Below are 21,838 nucleotides of genomic sequence, written 5' to 3' on the forward strand. Positions count from 1 at the left end.
TCACTGGAGACCCTTCACGAATATTTAAATTAGTCCTGTTGTATCAGTGGTAGTGAAATTGTTGAAATGTTCTTGAGAAAGAATTATTGCAAATGTATTATATTTCTATATAATATCATTTTATATATATTGCATCGTTAAATGTAGACAGAAATTTGAACTATTTTTAGCGAGACATTTATTTTCCCTTCATTGTTTATAAAGACTTTAAATCGTATAGGAGTCATACAGTTTTCCTCAGAAGAGTCTTTTATTCTTAAAATACTAAGAACTAGAATTTCCTTATTTTCGACAGTAATTTATATACAAAGTATATGCACAATTTTAATCAGATTTTAACCAGATATTTTATTTTTTATTACAGTTCTGAATGTTGCTGGAGGTAAAGCCCCCATGCAATCGAGCAGCACTGAGGGTGGAATTCCGCAACGTGCTGTCGATGGAAGTAGTGGACAGATTTACACCCCTCAAACTTGCACCCTTACAAGACCAGAGCACAGGCCATGGTGGTACGTGAACTTGCTTGAACCCTACATGGTGCAACTCGTACGACTCGACTTTGGTAAACCATGTTGTGGTAAGTGATATCCAAATTATTTTCTTGTTAATATTTATTTATTTATAACAATTTAATTAACGAATAATAATCTTTTATTTAATGGAGATTATTTATTTCGTGTCGTGAAAGTACTGTAGAAATAAGAATTTATTTTTGTGAATTTAATTAACTGTATTATTATATCTAGCGTTTTAATTAATTTTTTTTTTTTGTTAACTTTTTCAATAATTTTCTTGTTTATAAAACTACTGAACTGCAGTACTACACTATTACTATAATAATTTTAGTCAGATACGTAATGTAAATTCAACGAAAAACAATTTCAGTCGAATTTAATTTTTATTTCTTAATAATAAGTAGTAGGATGTCTATAAAATGTTTATAGAATCTCAAAGAATGTCTGTGATATTATAGGTATTATTCATTCGTATCTGTCAAGATGTCAAGGTCATCTTTTATTGTCAATACATAAATAAGAGATTCTCGTTGACGCAATCAATTCTATTCTTGATCGTGATAATACTCATTGACAGTGATGCGTCTCATATTTGAGTGAGAAGTTTATCTTCTACGTGATTCTTTTTACTATAAGAATCCATGCAGAATTGCCTAAACTTTCAAAAACTTAAAACTTTCCTATCTTGCATCAATGAAAATTCAAATTCTTATATCTTAATACGAATGATATAATATTTAAAAAAAGAAAGAAATTTAATTACATAATTTATTTTACTCTAACATAATTCAGTATGAAACGTAATTAGAAATATAATTTTTCTTACAAATTCCATGGAATTAAATTGTAAAATTATAATAAAAATACTACCATAACTATTATAAATTTATTATAATCTCTTAAATATAGTGAACCTACAAATTTTTCAATTACTCTAAATTATTCTTTAGTATCATTCTTGTTAAAGGAATTTATCAACCTAATAAGAATTATCTATGGATTACTCGATAATTACCAAACTTCTGATTATTTCTTATACTTCGTCATTCGATCTCATAGACAATATAACTTTTACTTAATATGCCAATTATCGTATTAATTTTAAAATCATAAATCTCTAGTATATACTCAAGAATATAGTATACATAAATAATAATAATAATTAAAAGCACACAATGAAAAGAAATAGAGACACACAATTTCTATCTCGATAAAAATCAACAATAATTTCTGCTTGTGAAATGCTTCTAACAAACACTTACAAAAACCAACTTCTAACTTACTTAATAGTTTCAGTTTCTAAAGTACCAATTTTACACAAAAAAGTTCGCTTCCTCCAAAATGATAAGTATCCCTTTTTCTAAATGAAATTGGAGCGCGATGAAGTTTAAAAAAAGACTCGAAGAGCGTATCAAGATCGAGGCTAAAACTCGATGATGGATCGCCGGTGAAACTGGTCAGAAGGCGTAAAGAGTCCGAGTTTACCGCGATTCGCTGGACATAGTTTAATTCTCCTAATACGATGGAACGCCACTTTCATTTCAATGACGCGGTCGCCGGCTTTCTATCGATAAACCGACAGCGTCAATTACGTGGTAATAACGGCGCTTTGTGGGCGAAAATTTTCGCGATCCGATGCTCTGAGAGGTGAACGTAATAACGAACAAGGCGAGCATGAAATGCACCGTTAGCGTAAACGCCGGATCGACACTTTCATTCATGCCTGCTGTAGATTTTATCTATTGCTACAATTCCCAGGCTATTGTGTTGCTTGTTCCAGACGTAATGATCGATCGTGGAATTGATGAATATTGCAGAATATTGTATAGGAAATGGAATTGAAGTGGCATAAATATGTTGTTACGAGTGTTATTCGTTGAACATTATTGTTCTATTAAGGAAGTAATTTTCATATAAAATCGTCGATTTCACTGTGGGACATCTATTACTACTGTTTCGGGACATTTTGAAAATGAGAAAATGTGATAGAGATTATGGGTGTTAATTGTTACTATTTTGAATGAAATGTAATTTTTCAAAATAGAGAAATATGATTAGAACAACGAGCGTTGGTATTTATTGCTTTAGTCTTATTTTAATTTATATATATTTTCATTTAAAAAAAATGAAATTAAATCAATAAAAATAAATAAACTTACGAATATTATGCATAAATTTGTTGTGAATCAGTCTGATAGAAATCATAATAACATTAAGCTCCTCATTTCTTAATTTTTTTATTTTAATTCAGATAGCTTTTAAAATCGATTTATAAATTTAATTTATTTATCATTTGTAACTATATTAAAAATTATTTTACACACTTATTACTGTACTATATTTGTGATTTGTGAAGAATCGTAGTATTTTTTTGCCAGAAGTAAAAATGACACCTTAAAAATAAAAATTCCCTTGAAAAAGCATCATAGTATATCGTACCAATTCGTTTTATTACAACATAAAAACGTTAATTTCATTTCGTATTCCTGTCTTTTTGCTACCATTGTGTCTGTAAGATCATGTCCATTATAACTCGGAGGCGCGTTATAAAAATCGTCATTACGAGCCATTGTAAAGGGAAATTAGAGTCATTCAGGGCGAGAAGAACTTACTAATTTCACCCTACAAACAGTAAAAAAAGCTATAGCGAGTGTTAAAAATAAAATTGTCAATTGTTCCTATAATTTACAATTACACCAATCGGTGCATGCATGTGCATGAAGAGCAATTGGACAAAAGAGTGGCATCGATTTCTAGCAATCAAAAGTGAAAAGACTCTCACTATCGTACTGGAAAGTTTCTAGAAGTTTTCGCGTGCCAATAATGCTCATGGTCAATAATAAAGTAAAAGAAAAAGAAAAAATAAGAAAAATATGACGTGCGGATTTACAAGCAGATTTTATGAGCCATTTAAAAGACGCGATATTATTTTACGTTTCGGTCGCTACCATTAATCACATCGACACACTTTTTAGATAGAAAGTATCGACTAATTACCATTAAATAAGTATTTCTATATCTTAGTGTAGTACTTCGACTTTATTAAAGACCGTGAACAAATTATTTTGGTCTTTGAATTTCTATATTTCTAAATGTGTATTATTTTAAGCAATTAGGTTAGGGATGTTTAAATTTGTTTGTTATATGTTTGATTGTTTAATTTTTGTTTCAAGCTTCTTTTTAATTTTAATAGAAATCTCGAGAAAGTATATCTGAGAATTTTAACTGACAATGAGACAAAAATTAAAAAACGGTATATGGGATTATTGTGTTTAGTTAACTTTAATGTAATAAAACTTTTAATGTAATTTACATTTTTTCATCGTAAATTTACCATAATAAGAAACAGAATTTATTTATGACATTAAATAATTTATAATTAATTATAATAGTTAAACAATTTAAATGTTTTCAAATTAATTTTAGTTGAGTTAATTCTATGAATATTTAATATTGTTCTTATTTATAACACAAAAAAGAATTAATGTCGAATTTAACAAATACATAAAAAATGATATTGATCCAAGTCAAATTAAGCATCGAATTTCTAAATTTTCCACTTATTTAATTTTCATTCTTATTTATTTCCACTTCGTTAGACCATTATTATTATTAATATCTACATATATCAGCGTGAAAAGAATTGATGAAAAATTAATATCAAATTTTTAAATTTCAGCAAGAAACATAATATTATTCTACAACAAATGAATCATCGAATTAAAACTTCTAATTCTTATCTTCCATCAACTTCATCTCGTTATTCATTTCAACTTCATGAAACTATCATTTATATCATTATCAAAGCAGGTCGTTGCAACTCTCTTTAAGTTATTATACTTCACTCACTCATCACTTACCATGCTTTACAATGATCATCCACTAAATTACTCGCGAATTTTCCTTGCGATATTGCTGGAAATTTCCTTTGCAACGAGTCATTATATTTTTACGATTTTACTTATCCCTACCTTCCTGCACAAGTTCCGCAATTCTTTCGCGGCCAGGAGTAGATTTGCTTATACTTAAATCTAACGGCAGTCGATATAACCGATCAAACAAGGGAAAACTTTCACCGTTAAACGAAATGCCCGATAATGGCGTCGGACGTGCCGTTTACGCGGAAATAAAGAGTGAGAGTACTCTGTTATTCTTGGAAAGAACTCGCTGCTCTCTTCCTCAAAATATAGAATTTTCATCCTTTCACGAAGCAACAGCCCGTGCATTGGAAGTGTTGCATTGTATAATAACGCATCAAAGATATCTTATCAACGATTAAACGTGATTTATTAAATTCTTGGAAATTTTTTACTTTCTTCCCTCGAGGCAACACCACGATACTTCTTTGTATTCGTGTTTAGATATTTATTAATTCCATCTTGGAAGTATAAATATATTCTATTCTTGTTTAATTACATAATATATTGACATTAAATGGTCTATAACGCATAGCCAAATATATTATACAAAAATGGTAAAAATTGAAAAGATATGATGAAGAGAAATAGATATATATGATATTACCTTCATCCGAGTAAATTTCATAATTAATATTTATGTTAATAATTATATTAATAATATTCATAATTAATATATAAAAATCAATATTAATATTTTCACTAATAAATAAAATATTTGGATAAATAGCAGAAATAGAGTATTTGAAATCAGACATTTTGGTTCCTTGACAGTATTAATATTCAAAGAAGAATGTTAAATCAAAATTTTTTTGTAGGTTATCGATAATGAAATACAAAATTCTAGATAACTAGGAAGACATTGCAATTTTCTTTAAGAATACAGTAGCGTAAGAATTAATTTAATAAAAGCATCTCACATGCTGCTTGCATTTATTATGAGCAACATTAATTCAGCAGGTGCTCTGTTGCATTACCAATAATCAATAGCTTATTGCTTGAGTAATTCGTATTCTTACATAATCGTGAGCGTCACTTTCTTTCCATCGTGTTTGTAATTAATTTATAAAATAAGTATTCAAATTCAAGGGAAACGAGAACTCCTTATAATTTCGATTTCAATGTAGTTATTTCGTTACTTCCTTCAGCAATTCAATTCAATTTAATACTTATCTATATCTAAACACTTGCTAGCATCTGATAAAACTTAATTTAATTACAATCAATTAATGAAATATAATGAATATAATAGAATATTACTATATGATTAAATAAATTTTTATAATATTACAAAACCAGAATCGGCAGTCATAATTATCGAATTTTTCATTCTCATAATTCAGAAAATCATAAACTATGAGTTAGAGATTCTTTTAAATCCATAAAAGAATCATCATTAATTAATAATAATTGTTAATAATCATCATTAAATTATTCCTTACAAAAAAATCAATTCTTTATGTAATAATTCTCTATAAAGAATTATTATCAACAATGATATTACACTTCAGTACATTGTCGACACTCTAACAATTTGCAATTTATCGTTTAATTTGTTTTCTACTCTCATACGATTTCACAAATATTTCTAATTTTTTTCTTTTCCAACTAAAATTGTTAGTTTCAACAAGTATCACACTGCAGAAATATTATATACATCAGAGCCTGCAGTCAATCGAAAAATTCTCTCGCTATATAGAGTTAATAAATAACCGAAATTTGTAACCTGTCGATCACACGAAAAAAGCAATAAATTAAATCTGAAATACTAATTTTAATACCGCTTCGTTATTGTACAGCTCGTATTGAAATCAGTGTCCCGGATACTTACGATCGCCAGTGTATAGATCGCTAACGAGCATCCATCACACGATCTTCATCCATCAAGATCCAACCCGATTATACTTTCGTTATGTTTCTGTTATGCATGCAAAAGTTGCGTGTTGCCCTAACGGATAGCAACCCGGTTCTAACAGCGTTCCTCTTCGACCGATCTTCGGTCACGATTCAGCTAACACTTGTACGTGACGATAATCTTCGCGTTTCGCCTGTGAACGCGCTGTGCTCCGTAATTAAATTGACTGATATTTTACAAGAAGGGGCAACTTTCACGTGGCTTCTACCGATAAGAAGCTGTTAGCAGAGCATTTTAATTACGAACGAGATCGGTTATCGTTTGCTAGTGCTGGCGCGTTTGCAGACTCGCGTTTCCGGTAAAACGGAAGGGAACACGATGGCATATGTAACTCATCAGGGATTGTGTGTGTTCTTGCATCGATAAACATGGAACTAACGACTTCCTTGACGATAGACGCAAGCTGAAGAAAACCGATTCGTTTTTGGGATAAAAAGCGACTCGTTGCACCTAAGGGAAAATAAGAAAAGCGAAGTTGCATGAAGGAGTGCACGAGTTTTTGCGCCGGAGAAGGTGAAACGGATGACTTCTCTGACTTCCTTGCTTCGGAAAAGAGAAATTTAATCTCGAGCTGAACGTCATGAAGATTAAAAGTTTCTGCATTTATTGTTTTACGGCGTGCATATTCAATTCTAGAATTATTGACCTGAAACGTATATTATTATACGAGCCCTATACGGGCCAATGAAATTAGATTCAGTTTTCGAGTTTCTTTTTTAACTTTAGTACCAAAGTAAAATTAATTGATTGGTGATTTTTATATTTAAAAATTGGTAATCTTTAAAATCTGGATGTGACAGATGAAACAGGCTATATATAAATCTCAGTACAGATAGAATGAAAAGAGAAATGAACAGGATATCCCATTTAAGTTGACGCAGTGATTTAAAAAATATAAGCTGTCATGTGTTTTTTACTATTTTAGTTTATCTTTTAATAGCATTTAGTATTTTTGTATCTTCCAGTACAAAATTCTAAATAACAGATTGTTTTCTTGAAACCACTCTACATATTGAAAAATTGATTATGGTATATTATAGTATTAGGATAAAATATATTATATAAAATCTGAAGTCAAATAATAAAAGAGGAGTGCAGAATTTTTAATCAAAATCTTAAAATTTCGGTCATTTAAGGTAGATAGACTAAATAGATTCAGTATTAAAATAAATTTCTACTTTTTGCTTTATGGAATTGATCGATTTGATTAACGAATGACTCATATACAAGTACTGTACATAGATAATTATAATTATAATGTTATAACAAAAATAAATTATTACATATAACTATATCTCAATAAATTTATATGTCAATATTACAGAAAATGTCTACATGTTTCCAATAATAAACTTTTATATATTTCCTAAAAATAAAAATCTAAAATTTGATATCTTGACAAATTTAATAGTTGTAGTACCAAAAATCCAGAATCACGGAAATTTGGATATTTATGAAAAGTAGAACCGCGGAAATTAAATTGTAAGTGATTGTGTGTGTTATTTTGATATTAACGAACGCAAAACAAATTACTTCCTCGATAGTAAAATTGAATTGCCTGGGAAAAGATGAATTCAATTGGAACAAGACGTTAACTTAATTGGATAGTAAGTAATTTACCTAATAATGAGTATCAGGTAAAACCAGAACTGTTCGTTTTCTAATAATCCATTATTGTTTTATCATTAAAATTCCGTGGAGTTCATTGCCGAATATGGAGGTCTACGTTTAGAAATATGTCGGAAAATTTTTATAGAAAATGTCAAAGATAGGTATTTTTAATTCGTTAATGATATATTTTATTTTATAAATAGTTCATTTATATTTTTAAGAAAATTTGTTTGTAACAATTTATTGGACACAGTGCGTGTGTATTTAGTGCAGTGTTTTACTTCATTATTATAAATAAAAGATATTTTAGCTGGAGAAGCGTTTCACTCTATATAGTAACGTTTGATTTGTACATGTTATACGTACTTCTCCTTCCAAAGAAACATGAAAGGTTTAAGCTGCAAGAAGTTTTGACTCGATTAAGTCTGTGATTTAAGTTGCATTTTTCTTATTAACCGGCTGCAAGAACACTTTCTCAGAGAAGTAAAACGGTTTCGAATGATATTAACGGAATTTGGGTTAGGTTATACTATTTATTACATTTTCACCTATTTCTTAATTTTTTAAATAAAAACTTTCTTGAAATATTTGAAAATGACCATTTGCTTATAACACTTTCAGTCTTCTCTTTATGTAAAATGAAACGGAAATGGATAGAGCAAAAAGATATACAGAGATTTATTTAAAAAAAATTAAAAATTGTTTTCCTTTATCTTTTTAATGATTTAAACATCTACTATATTATATTTTATGTCACATACACTTCACATTAAAATCACTATCAAAAAAGTTCTGTAAAGAGAAGAAAAGTAAAACAAAAAGAAAATATTAAATTTTTAATTTTTCGCCCTTTGCACTCCGAGAAATTTTTGATTCTGCAATAAAAAAAGAGGAAGACATAATTCAAATTAAAATGTTACTTCAAAAGCAAAAATTAAGAACATCTGTGAATTTATTTATAAAATAATCTTACTCACTTTTCTCGTCTTCATTGATGAAAACGAAACCGAACAATAATTTATAATACAAATTAATAATGTCGTCATAGCGGCGCCAGTGAAAGTGAAATTTAAATATAAAATTAAAAGTTGCTTTCTTATTTTTTGTTTTTTTTTGTTTTTTTAAATATCTTGTATTTTCACTATATTATATTACACACGTTTCACTCCACAATGCCCATAATGACCATTGAACAAGTTACGTATGCGCATAGAATTGTTCAGCAAAATATTTTTCTATGCAAATTCAGTCATTCATGATCTTGTAAAATGAATTTCTTGCGCTAAATGAAGTCAAAGAAGCGCAAACTATCGTTGCTGCGACGCATCGTTAGAAACGCAGTTTCTAATATCGCGGGATGACTCGAGAAGTTTCTCCGCGTGCGAGCACAAGCTGGGATCTTTTTTATGCAAACAAGAAATTGTCGCTATTTCGAAGACGATTACAAGGGACAAAACGTGGAAAGCATGTAATTGGAGTCGGTGGCTGTTGGTCGAAGCGACGACCGTCCATCTGGTCACACCTGAAATGCTTTCCAGGTCGGAAGATGTAGTCCTTGCCTAGCACTGGATTATTTCAGATAATTTTATCCGTTCAAATGCTACGTTTGCAATTGCCAGCTAAGAGTAGATAGCAATTCTAGCTGCCAGTGAAAGCCTGGATCGATTCGAAGTACATTCTAGTAGATTGTCCCTGAAGTATCCTCTTGAGAAATGTAATACAATGTATTTTATTATCTTAATACGTGACTGGTCCCTCTTCCTCCTTCGATGAATAGAAACATGTGAATAGCATCGAGTTTATGGGTGAAAAGAGGGGTAATTTGATGTGTATTCGTTTTAGTCAATTCTAGCCTTTTATTTATTACCTGACAGCACGTAGTGATCGAAATATTGGATCGAGATAAAGTAATGATATATTGAACTAGAATAATATGACTTTCTTTCGTATTTAAGTAGCGATAGGTGGTTTGGAAGATGATGGTTATATGAATTTGAGAAATTTTTATTGAAGGACATTGAACCGTGTTTGAAAATTTTGACGATATGTAAATTTACATCTGCGGAATTAAAAATTGTATTTCCTTTGGGACAATAATATATGAAATAGAATACTTTATTAAAATTATTAGTAGAATTATTATTATTTATTAGAATAAAAATTAAAAAATACAAATTGTATTTCTTATATAATCTTAATACGTCGAAAAATTAGATTAAAAATAATATAATAATAATAATTAAACTAATCTCTAATTTTAAAAAGAAGAAACAAAAAATTTGTTATACATTCGTATCTTGAATTATTGTTAGGTTCATCAGAAACACCATTTCTGAATCATTTTATACACTGAATAGAAATGTCAAAGTTTCCAAATATTTATGTACGATATAGTTTCCTATTATTCAAAAATATCACTGAGTTTACATTTTTCACACGTTCCCTGATTACAGGTGACGGTATACCAGGAACAATTGTGGTTCGTGTCGGAAACAATCGGCCAGACTTGGGAACGAATCCAATTTGCAATCGTTACACTGGTCCCCTCGAAGAAGGACAACCTCTTTTCCTTCCCTGTAATCCTCCTATGCCTGGAGCTTTCGTTTCTGTACACTTGGAAGCAAACACACCAACACCCATTCCAGTACAGCTTTCGTTGTGTGAAGCCTTCGTGTACACTGATCAAGTATGACCTTCTGAAATAAATAATTATCAATAATTTATTTTATTTTAAATTATAAATGAATTCCTTAGAAATTTAGAAACTAAGATGTTAGTAATATCCATGTCGTAGACGTAATCGGTATTTTAATACCCAAAGTTAATTAATGAGAATTATGGTTACCACAGAAAATTAAGTTAATAAATAACGAACGATAAATAAGTTTCATAACGACTTTAGGTTTTTTCTTTTTGTGGTGATTGTAATTAATTTTTTTCATAGGCTCTTCCTATTGAGAGGTGTCCACAATTCAGAGATCAACCACCAGGTTCGACAGCAACATATAATGGAAAGTGTTATATATTTTATAATAGACAACCAATGATATTCAGAGAGGCATTAGCGTTCTGTCGTACACGAGGTGGTACATTAGTGGATGAAAGTAATCCTGCCTTGCAAGGATTTATTTCATGGGAACTGTGGAGGAGACATAGGTACCGAATTAGATTAATTGACACGCTTGCCTAAAACAAATCTTTATATATATTTACATATACATATTTTTTGAATTTTTACTATTGAAAGATATTACAGTTCTTTCTAAACATTTTTGCTATTTGATATTCATACTTAACAATTTTAATATTATTCATACTTATTAAGAATTACTTCCTAATTCACTTAACCCTTTTAATAAAAATACGACAAGATAAATTATTACAATAACAAAATAATTCTAAATCAAATGCTTCTAAGTTAAAATTAGTTATGTAGTATTATTTATATATTATTTTATTCCAAATTCTTTTTTCTTTTAAAAACACCTACCTCTTTACATAATTAGTTATATGTTAAAATTGTTCGCGTTTAATAAGGACAATGTTTATGCAGAAATATTCTCAAAATTCCTTTCATCAAACATCTCTAAAAAGATATATATCCAATTTTTGTTAAGGAGCGATACTTCGAGCCAGTATTGGATGGGTGCAGTAAGGGATCAGAAGGATCGCACGGTTTGGAGATGGACCGGAAGTGGCGAGGAGGTTTCCGTTTCTTTCTGGAATCTGCCACAAGGCACCGAAGAAGACTGCGCTCGATACGATGGTAGCAGAGGCTGGCTCTGGTCCGATACCCCTTGCACAGCTCGATTAAATTTCATCTGTCAACACCGTGAGTACCAAGTTTCAATCGTTGCTTCCGTATCTCCTTCTCCCATCACTATCAAATTGTACCATTATACAAGTATCGTCTTTGCGATAATAAAAATACAGTTCTTTATAGACACCCTGCTAGATACATGATATTATATAATGAACTTACAATTAGTAGAGATAAAATGTATTATGTAATAAAGTGGACATTTTGAGATACGAAGTACAATATTTAAATCTATTTTTCAAATTTGTATACACTTTGACAAATTTTATCTCTTATTTTACTTTATAACAAATCATTACGATATAGTGCAAATCAAGTTGAATATTTCTATATGATGAATAGTGATTGCATAAATTTGCTCTTCATTCTAGTTATTCTTCATCAAAAGTCAGACTTTATTAATTAAATTAATCAGAAATTTTTAACATATTTATTTTTCATATCAATTCAGCAAGTTTATCGTATAAGTTATTTAGTCTTCATTGTATCGCCCACCATCAACATTCCCTTACTGAAAGTCAAAAAATGACTAACATTCCCTGCGATCCATGGATCAAATTACATCAAGAATCCCCAATCTCTCGCATCATTGAACTGGCTAGAACAAAAAGACAGCTACAAACAATCTCAGACGATAAGTAAAAAGAGCAAATGCTTTGTTTGCTTTTAGAACCGCGGGCGTGTGGTCGACCAGAACAGCCGCCGAATTCCACGATGACTGTGACCACAACGACGGATCGGAATTCCGGAAGCGCGTACGAAGTCGGTGCGACGGTGGATTACACCTGTAACGTCGGCAGTCTTCTTATAGGCCCGTCCACTCGCACTTGCCTCGACACTGGCTTCTACAACGAGTTTCCGCCTGTGTGCAAAAGTAAGAAGCAATGCTCAGAAACAGAGACGACTTGGTGAACCATATACTGCACGGTGTGCTGATGTTAAATTCAACATTCTGCTGGTTTCAGGCATCGAGTGCGGTTATCCAGCGAACATAAAACACGGAGGCTACACACTTATCAACAATACCGTTAGTTATCTCAGTCAGGTGCTTTACTCCTGCGATGAAGGATACGAGATGACTGGTAAGAATTTATCGTGGCGCTAGGCATTAGGTTCTTGGTTCTCTGATAAATGGGTATCGTTTGTAAGTAATACTATGATACGTGTGTTGAAACGCTTCGGGATGGAGCAGTTTGAGGAAATTGGTAAGAACGTGTTGCTGTTAGTTCCGGATAGTTTCTCGTTGTCGGTCATGTTCCTTTTAGTAGCTTGGTTTTTTAGACGACTGCGAACTCGTATGAATTGCTGCAAGATGTAATGCTGAATTTGTAGAGATTAGTGGTGGTAGGTGAATGGAAGTTTGCATGAATAGTAAGTTTGTGAATTAGTCTTGTGCGTTTTGTAGCATTTCACTGAAAATGAATAAATCAATTAATTTAAGTGTGAAACATGGTCAGTTTAAAATAATACTTTTTAATGATCATTTCAACACTTTCTATTTCAAATTAAAGAAGCATTGTTTTTATTAATAATAAATTTTGTAGTAAATATTATAAAATATATTGATCTAAAATTAAGATATCCAACTTTTTATTATAAGAATATGTTATGAATAAAGTTTCCATTTTTAGTTTAACGCTATATGGATATTGCGTAGTCTGTTGATTAATTAACATAAATATAAATTCGTGAATTTTATATCAAAAATAATTTATATCTATTAAAGGTCGTGCAAGACTGACCTGTGACATCGATGAACGTTGGAATGGACCTCCACCACGTTGCGAGCCAATTCTCTGCGATCCTCCAACTCCGGTTCCCCACAGTTACATCCAAATCGACGAAATTGATGAAACCGAGACGATTCCATCAAAAACGAGTTTGAATCGAAGTCTTCTCGTAGGTAGTATCGTTACTTACACTTGCGAGAAGGGTTACAGACTTTCTGGTTTCCGACAAATATTATGTTTGCCCAGTGGCTTGTATGATCACGTTGCACCTACTTGTACAGGTACGTGGTTTCATTATTTTTATGAATTATTTATTATTTTCGATAGTTTTGAATATACTAAAATCATTAAAGTGTATAAAAATTGACAGAATGTTTCAAGAATATAATTATTTTTATTAATATTATAATATCCTTACAGTACTATGTTAAAATAAATTATACAAATATCTATCCTATATTATAATAGTAGTTTATACAGACTAAAACTCTTTTCATCATAATTTAGTATTATAAAACAGTCTATTAATTGATCAAGTCTCATTGAAAATCGATAATAAACCTACTACTTATCTCTGTTCAAATTACATCCCATCTATTTATTATATTATAGCTATACACGTAACAGACAGTCTTTGTAAGAAATAAAACTAGCTTATTGCGTAATACCTAAAATAATTATAAAAGAAAGACCAAAGTGAAATCAAGTCGAAATTTCTTTATTTCAGAAGAACCACGTACCACAGTGACCGCTCCTCCCCGAATATCCGCGCGACCAACGACCGCCAGAACACGACACACGTTCTTACCGCCTCGAGTTCGAACCACAATTTCGACCACCACAACCACAACCACCACTGTGCCACCACGAAAAGTGGCCAGTACCGCTGAATTACCCGCGACGGTTCGAGAAACCATCGCGAGGAAACCAAATGTTGGTGTTCAAAGGCCAGCACCTCCTCCATCACCGCCACTGAACGACGACAGCAATGATCATCCTCAGGATAACGAGATCTCAGGCAGTGGGGTAGACAATGCTCAGGCTGGCATCAGGACAGGTGTACCGGAACCATCGGGACCTTTCAGGGTGGACAACGCTGATCAGTCGAGTAACACTCATCAAGCGAAATTAAATCTAGGCGCGGTGATCGCCTTGGGTGTCTTCGGCGGTTTCGTATTCCTAGCCGCTGTAATCACCACAGTCGTAATACTCATACGCAGGTAAAAGCAAATCATTCAAATAAATCCGCGAGACGCGTGTAGAACGACGGTAACCAGTTGCTGTCGGTTCTTTCAATTTCTGTGATCACGATGGTTGCACCAAAAGTAACGCCTGTTTTAATGTGAGATTAGGATATTTATTTTTATACGTTTGTTGTATTTTGTTCTATTTTTTTGTGGTCTGTTATTTTTTCGTTTAGTCGTTTGTGGCTAAGAGCAATTTGAGCATTACTTTTATGGGAGTATTTTATTATATGTGTAAATGTTAAAAGTGGGATTTAACATCTGTGGAGAAATTTTGTTTTTACACCATTGAGAAAGGAATTAAATAATTTAATAATGGTTTAAATGTAAATTTCTATTTAATATTTCATAAGTATATAGGGATTATAAATATTTCGCTATTAAAGATGAAAAGTATTAAAAATCAATATTTAAATGTTAAATTCCAAAATTAAAAAAGTGATCCAGATACTTTAAATTGTATTAGTTGAATAGAAGGTAAAAATAAATGAATTTTATCCAGAAATTTCAAAATATCAAAATATAAAGCTCCACGTTATTTGAAAATCATATAAATATACAAAATTTCATAAAATAGTATTTCTCTAATTGCTCGAAACAATCTATCGTTTTAAAAGACTGGTTTATCATTTCCATTGTCCATTAATTACCATACATATTCAAATGTACGTAGTATAGGTGAAGATTACGCTATTATTTCCATTTTGACTCCAAGATTATATCGTAAAACTTTATTTTCAATCACATCACGTTCTTCAGTTAAGCATCTTCAATTGAAAAAAAGGTATTGCCTTCGACTCTTTTAACAGGCATTATTTATTGGGCAGATTATACATAACTATAGCTTTTATATACATACAATACATTCGCTCTTAGACCCTACGTGTGTATACTGTATCGCTTACTCTATATTTGTTCAAACTTTCTTTTTTCTTTCGTCTGTCCTACTATCTAATTTCTTCTTATCTAATCGCGTGTTTCGTACTCCCTTCGAAATATTGTAATTTGTATCTCATTTCGAGCATTGTAAGTAGTGTAACAAACAGTTGTTACGTGAACGGTCTTTCCGGAGGGAAGTGTGTAAAAATCAACAACCTCCAAACCCTCTTAATTTTAACTGTACTTTCCTTCAATATTACCAATTGGTAGTATTACAAATGTAGTTTCGCTACAGCATGCTGTAAAACCTTCTCCTACTTTAAGTGAAAAAATACAAAATTACCAGACCACTGACCAAGATATCTTTTGAGAGATCTCCATCCATGTCTTAAATACACTTTTCATCGCATACATATTCAATTAATTTGAAAATTTATGATCAGCTATAATAGGTTTTGATTGTTGGAAAAAATACCGTAGAATCTCTATTATTCAAGAAAGTGAAGATAATAGAATTTCTAGAAATATTCTTTTTACTTTAATTTTGTGCGTCTTGAAAGTTTAAATCAGACTTTAAATATTAATTTTTATGAAATTTGTTCAAAATTCATATCAAATTGTAACACAGAATACTGTATTATAATTAAATTTTCTATGAAAGATTTTTGGTTTTGAGGCAAAAAGAATGATAAATATATTGTCAAAAAATTTCATAAGTAATAAAATACTTAATTTTGTTCCATTCAAATAGAAATAATAGAGATTCTATTGCACTTTTTGAACAAAGACAGAAATTATTTTGCTTTGTATTGAAGGATGTGGAACAAGTTCTTCTTTCCAGTCCCTTTTTTTTCTTATATAATTGAAAGCTAAAAGAAATAGAAAATAACAAAATGATTAACCCTTTCGCAGTGATACTTTCAAAATCGAAAATCTACATTTATATATCATTCATAATTTTACTTATTGCAGGTGATAATTTATTTCACTTCTTCGAAGTTTATTCTTTTCAGAAAATTAATATTTTTACAAGTAATTCTTAATATAAATAATTTTATAATAGAAAATATATATAATATTTTATTTTTAACCCCTTACACTATAATGACAAGTTTAATTCGTTCTAGGTTTCTCATACCAAATCGTATGAAAACCAGCTGTACTCGTATAACTAAAATTATACTTAATATGCTTTAATATGCGAAAGGCTTATATAAAACTCAAAAGCTTTTACAATTTTATTGTAAACGAAACAAATATATGCAGGGACTAATTGCAAGTATACATTTTTAATCCACAATTTTCCATAATTAATTCATAGTGCAAAGGGTTAAAAAATACCAATAACAATAAAAAGAAATAATTAAAAAGAGATTACAGATTCGATGTATGTGCGTGTATATTGTAAATATATACACTTACTTATCGTTCGCAGCGAAAGGGTTAAAAATGACCAAACCAGCCTTATGCGGTAACCCTTTCGTTGCTGTTAACTTCTCTCTTATGAATCCTCTATATAAAAGACATTTAAAAACATCTATTATATAGTTATTCAAATTATATATTTCAATTCGTACAAACAACCAAATTCGATAGAAATCAGCCAAAGATTTCAGCAACGAAATGGTTACTCGAACCGACATAACCAAACCATATACAGAACAAAGAAACAATCAGAATTAAAAAAAGACAGTAATGCCTACCAGAAAAAAAGTATTGATCAGAGGAAAAACTGGGTAACAATCAAGAATAACAATTAACACTGAGCCCGTTTGCGTTGCGGTGGCTAGCGGCAGTGGCAGCGTCAGAGGAAGGCGCCGCAGGGGGCTTGGTGGGGTTGGTGCGTTGAGGGGTGGGGGTAGTGGTGGCCTTGGAAGGGGTGATATCGGGATGCCCTCGCGTTGGTATACACTACTGGCGCTGCCCTTCCCCGACCAGCACCTGGGGCGCCGCGATTTGACGGCACGCCGCGGCACCGATCATCCTTACTCCTTCGGTCTCTCGGCGGCCCATCGCGCTGGATATTTCTCCAATCCTTCCCTCTAGGTTATCGGACAAATTACTTCCTGTATACATATATATATATATAGCCCACCATTATCGCCCTCACCCTCCACGCAACCACCGCCCACCACTACATCAACCATCACCACGTACCACTACAACCGCCATGCGCCACCCTCGCGAGTGATTACTAGTCAAGGTAAACGAGCAACGTTTATAATGAGCACCCATATGTATACCGATAGCTCGTTCACCAGCTCACCTGTGTGTTTCAAGGCTTCTTCCGGGTGCACACAAGTCGATGCAGACAAGTTTATGCACTTTCTCCCAGAAGTCCCTTGTAGCTTGATCTACTGTGTATACTGTTCTTCGCACGACGTTTGGATAGGTTAGAGCACCATCTTAACCCTTTAAGCGTTTCGCTTAATTTTAAGAGTCTACAACTGTGTGCTTACTTATTTTTAATATAAGTATACTTGATATATGTATACACAAGAATATTCAATGAAAGCAAAGTAGGTGTTGTGAAATTGAAAGGAATTATAACAAAGTAAAAAGTATTATTACATTTCTTTGAGAAATTTTTATTTTTATTGTTTATAGGTTCGTTGATATCGTTCATTGAATTTGGAATTCGATTGATTCTTTAACGGAACTGTATTTGGAATTCAAAATATATTTATATTAAGTGATCGGGTATTATTATTCTAAAATGTGTTAAAATTACGAATATGTTTTAATTTTGTGTATTGTACTTTAAATAGCGAGAGAAAATTATATTTGCTCCATGACAAGTATACTCGTCATTGAATACGAAATTATTACCTTTCCATGACGAATATACTCTACATAAACACCGAAAGGGTTAATGGGGAGATCGTTTGATGTGAAGAGGAGAACGGAAATACTGAGGGATTGGGCTTTGAGATTTAAGAGATGAAATTTTTAATCTTTTTTATTCTTTTATTTTCTTTCTAATTTTTGTGTACCCAGTTGGATCAGCATAATGGGGGGTGTATCAAATAAATTATTTACTTTTGATAGTTGAAAGTATTTGTAAATTGTTTTCTAGATGGAGAAGTGTTTTAAACAAATAGTTTAACTTCTTTTTTGCAATTTTTAATGTACTTAATGAAAAAGGTATGATTGAATATATAAGGTGAGTCATTTAACTTTGCCACCTGAAATTATTATTGTATGGTTTGCTATTTGAATAAATATTTCAAATACATATTTATTATCAAGGATATACAATACGTAACAATTAATTTTTTTATATTCTACTACTTTATGGAGATGTGATGATGATGATGATGGAAATTTTGAGATTCGAAAGAGTATTAAAAGTTGAATAAAAGACTATTGAGTGACTCATATCTCGATAAAAAATTGTTACTCTTGATATAAAAAAAATGATTCAGGTAGCAAAATTAAATGACTCATTCTGCATTCTTTACATTTTTTTAATACATTTTTTTTATGAACTAGATCAAATAGCGCTTTTAAAATTTTTTAATGTTCGCCACAATACGTATTTTTATCCTAACGTGATCGATCTAACCCCGTCGTTATTTCCGTTGAAAGATCTAGAATATCATTAAATAGTTAGTCGACTTCAACCAATTAAAACTAATAGGCCAAATAATTAAAAGTAAAATTAAATAAACGAGATTAAAATTAAAAATTTAAATTACCAAATGACCGTATTTGAATAATCCAAATATATTCGAATTTAACATCTGGATTTTAATCATATATTTTTGATATCTAAATTTATAAATATTATTCAATGAAATATTTAATAATGCTTAAAAATGGCAGTCCCATGCAATCGAAAAAAGCTTAAAGAAAAAATGTTATTATGAAAATGCTATTAAAATTGTATGGGACTGAATACAAATATTATTATATACCTATTCTATATCTAAATCTTTCCTGCTCCTCTTATCTTCAAACTGGTGGTGGTAATACAATCTATTCGCTACAGATAGCTTTAATCACACTCTGCTAAAATACTATCCAAACACATACATACGAAATTGAACAATGGATTTGATTTTGATCTATAAATATTATAAATATTTAAAAAATGAAACGAAAATATCAAAATAAAAGTATTTCCATGAATCAAAATTTAAAAATCAAATCGATTATCAAACAAACCGCATATACACCATGCTTACTACATCTGCTCTTAAAAGGAAAAGAAAGAAAAAAAAAAAAAAAAAAAATAAAAAAAAAAAAAATCATAAATTGTCGATTAGGAATTTAAATTAAAGCCAACCAAAAATCACGTCTAATTATGAGATAATAATTATACCTTAACGTATTCACACAGAAATCGCGGTAGAAGCAGCAAGCATTATCGACACCGTGCATCCCCTGACTGTAATACCGTGGCTAGCTTTGGAAGCAGTTCCTCTGAGAGTCGAGGAGGTTTGAATCGATACTACCGTCAAGCTTGGGAAAATCTGCATGAGACGACCGGTCATAAGAACAATCATCCTCCTCTTCGTCGCAAGGAGACCCTGGATGAACCAGGATACCGAGAAAATTACCGTGGTAACAACACCGAGAGGGATGGCTCGGAATTAGTTGTGAGCGATGTAGCCACGTACCCGACCAACAAGCACGCCAGCATCTCCGACAAGAAACGCCATCATCATCATCATCATCATCACCACGGTAACTCTACGCCCGAGTGGAGGCAGTCCCAGTCCCATCACAGATACTGAGCACTGGATCTGTTATCTAGGATCCCTCATATTCGAGATTTTCGGTCAATCGATAACTATGATGAGTCGCGACCGGATCACGAGTAAGCTATTTTTTATGTTTTATTGGTACTTGTGAGTACTTGCAGGTACTCGTGGATACTCTTGTATCTATGTTTTGTGAATGATGGTACAATGGCTGATAGTACAATGGTGATTCTATGTTAAAAAATAGATAGAAAATGTGGAATGAGATTCTTTCGATTGAGCTTCGATTTTGGAGAATGTAATTTGGTTAGTTTATTGGATATAAGTGTATTTGATAATAGATTTGGTTTATTAACATTTGTATGTAGTTAGATGATAGTGTTTTAAAAGACAGAATTCTTACTTTTTAGTTATTTAAATTGTGATATTTTGAAGATACAATAGTATATACATTTTTGATAATTTTATTAAAGTTAATTTCTTGAAGGAAAAATTAATGAATTGTTATATTGTTCTGTTCTTAATCTTAGTTTGTATACATTGATGCTTTCTTGTACAAAGACACATCTACCTCAAAAATATTTTGAGATAGATTGTTGGAATTTTGTGTAATATTTTAAATTAAAAATTAAAAATTCCTTTTATTAATTTGATTTTTAATATAACTAGAAATTATGAAAACATTTCATTACTAAGTGCATATACTAAATAAGATAAAAGTAATAAGTACCAAGATTCAATAACTACATTACCAAGTATACTAAATATTTTATTTGAACGTTTACTATACATTTGAAATTATTTCATACAAAAATGTTTCATTTCAATATGTTTTATGTCAATTTCATCTTACTCTTTTTTTAAAAGATCATCTTTAAAAGTTCATCTCGCCTATTATGCCATCATTCATGAGACAATTTGTACATCCAAGTAGAATGTAAAGAAACGTGGTGAATAATTAAAACGTTGCGTAGGAGAATTTTACAGCGTGATTGATAGATAAAAAAATATAGTTCATCTTACATTTATTGTTCTGTTACACAATAAATTATTTACGATTACCTTGTTACGTAATGTAAATACCGTATACTGCAGTAGCGTAAGTCAGAGACGAAAGTTGTGAATGTAGGAGGATCACAAGTTGATCAAAGGATATGCCAAAAAACGAGAGAGTAATATATATGTATAATTACCGATCAAACGAATTCTAATAATTTTCTTTTTATAAAAATTATTTTAAGATTATTTGATTATAATAATATCGACAATGGTATATTTTACGAAAATCATGCTCGGTAAGATCAGCATCTGTTATGGGCACCTTGGCCTCGCCTTAAGGAGATCGAACAAATTTTTCATGGCGCAACGTTATTCGAAGATGATATCGTTAAGGAAAGGCCGACGTTATCCATTTCAGAATCAAAATTCATTTAGTTATGGTGCTCGTTCTAAAACGATTTACATGCATTAAAACTAATATTGTATCTGTTCTTGCAGATTT

At 31.1% G+C, this 21,838-nt stretch overlaps 1 protein-coding gene across 1 annotated transcript in view; it reads left to right on the forward strand.

Moving 5' to 3' along the window:
• The window catches only part of LOC108550008 (uncharacterized), a 51,981-nt gene extending 31,591 nt beyond the window's left edge, over positions 1–20,390 (forward strand). Inside the window, exons 3-11 of the mRNA XM_017903602.1 lie at positions 365–577; positions 10,412–10,644; positions 10,903–11,114; positions 11,576–11,790; positions 12,449–12,652; positions 12,744–12,860; positions 13,505–13,789; positions 14,236–14,728; positions 19,974–20,390. Of these exons, the coding sequence (XP_017759091.1) occupies positions 365–577; positions 10,412–10,644; positions 10,903–11,114; positions 11,576–11,790; positions 12,449–12,652; positions 12,744–12,860; positions 13,505–13,789; positions 14,236–14,728; positions 19,974–20,370 (2,369 nt within the window). The 3' untranslated portion in view covers positions 20,371–20,390. The remainder of the gene's footprint in view (positions 1–364; positions 578–10,411; positions 10,645–10,902; positions 11,115–11,575; positions 11,791–12,448; positions 12,653–12,743; positions 12,861–13,504; positions 13,790–14,235; positions 14,729–19,973) is intronic.
• Positions 20,391–21,838: the final 1,448 nt, after the last annotated feature.

This window comes from Eufriesea mexicana, unplaced genomic scaffold, assembly GCF_001483705.2.
Source record: "Eufriesea mexicana isolate 0111107269 unplaced genomic scaffold, ASM148370v2 scaffold2440, whole genome shotgun sequence".
In the NCBI taxonomy this organism is placed as follows: domain Eukaryota; kingdom Metazoa; phylum Arthropoda; class Insecta; order Hymenoptera; family Apidae; genus Eufriesea; species Eufriesea mexicana.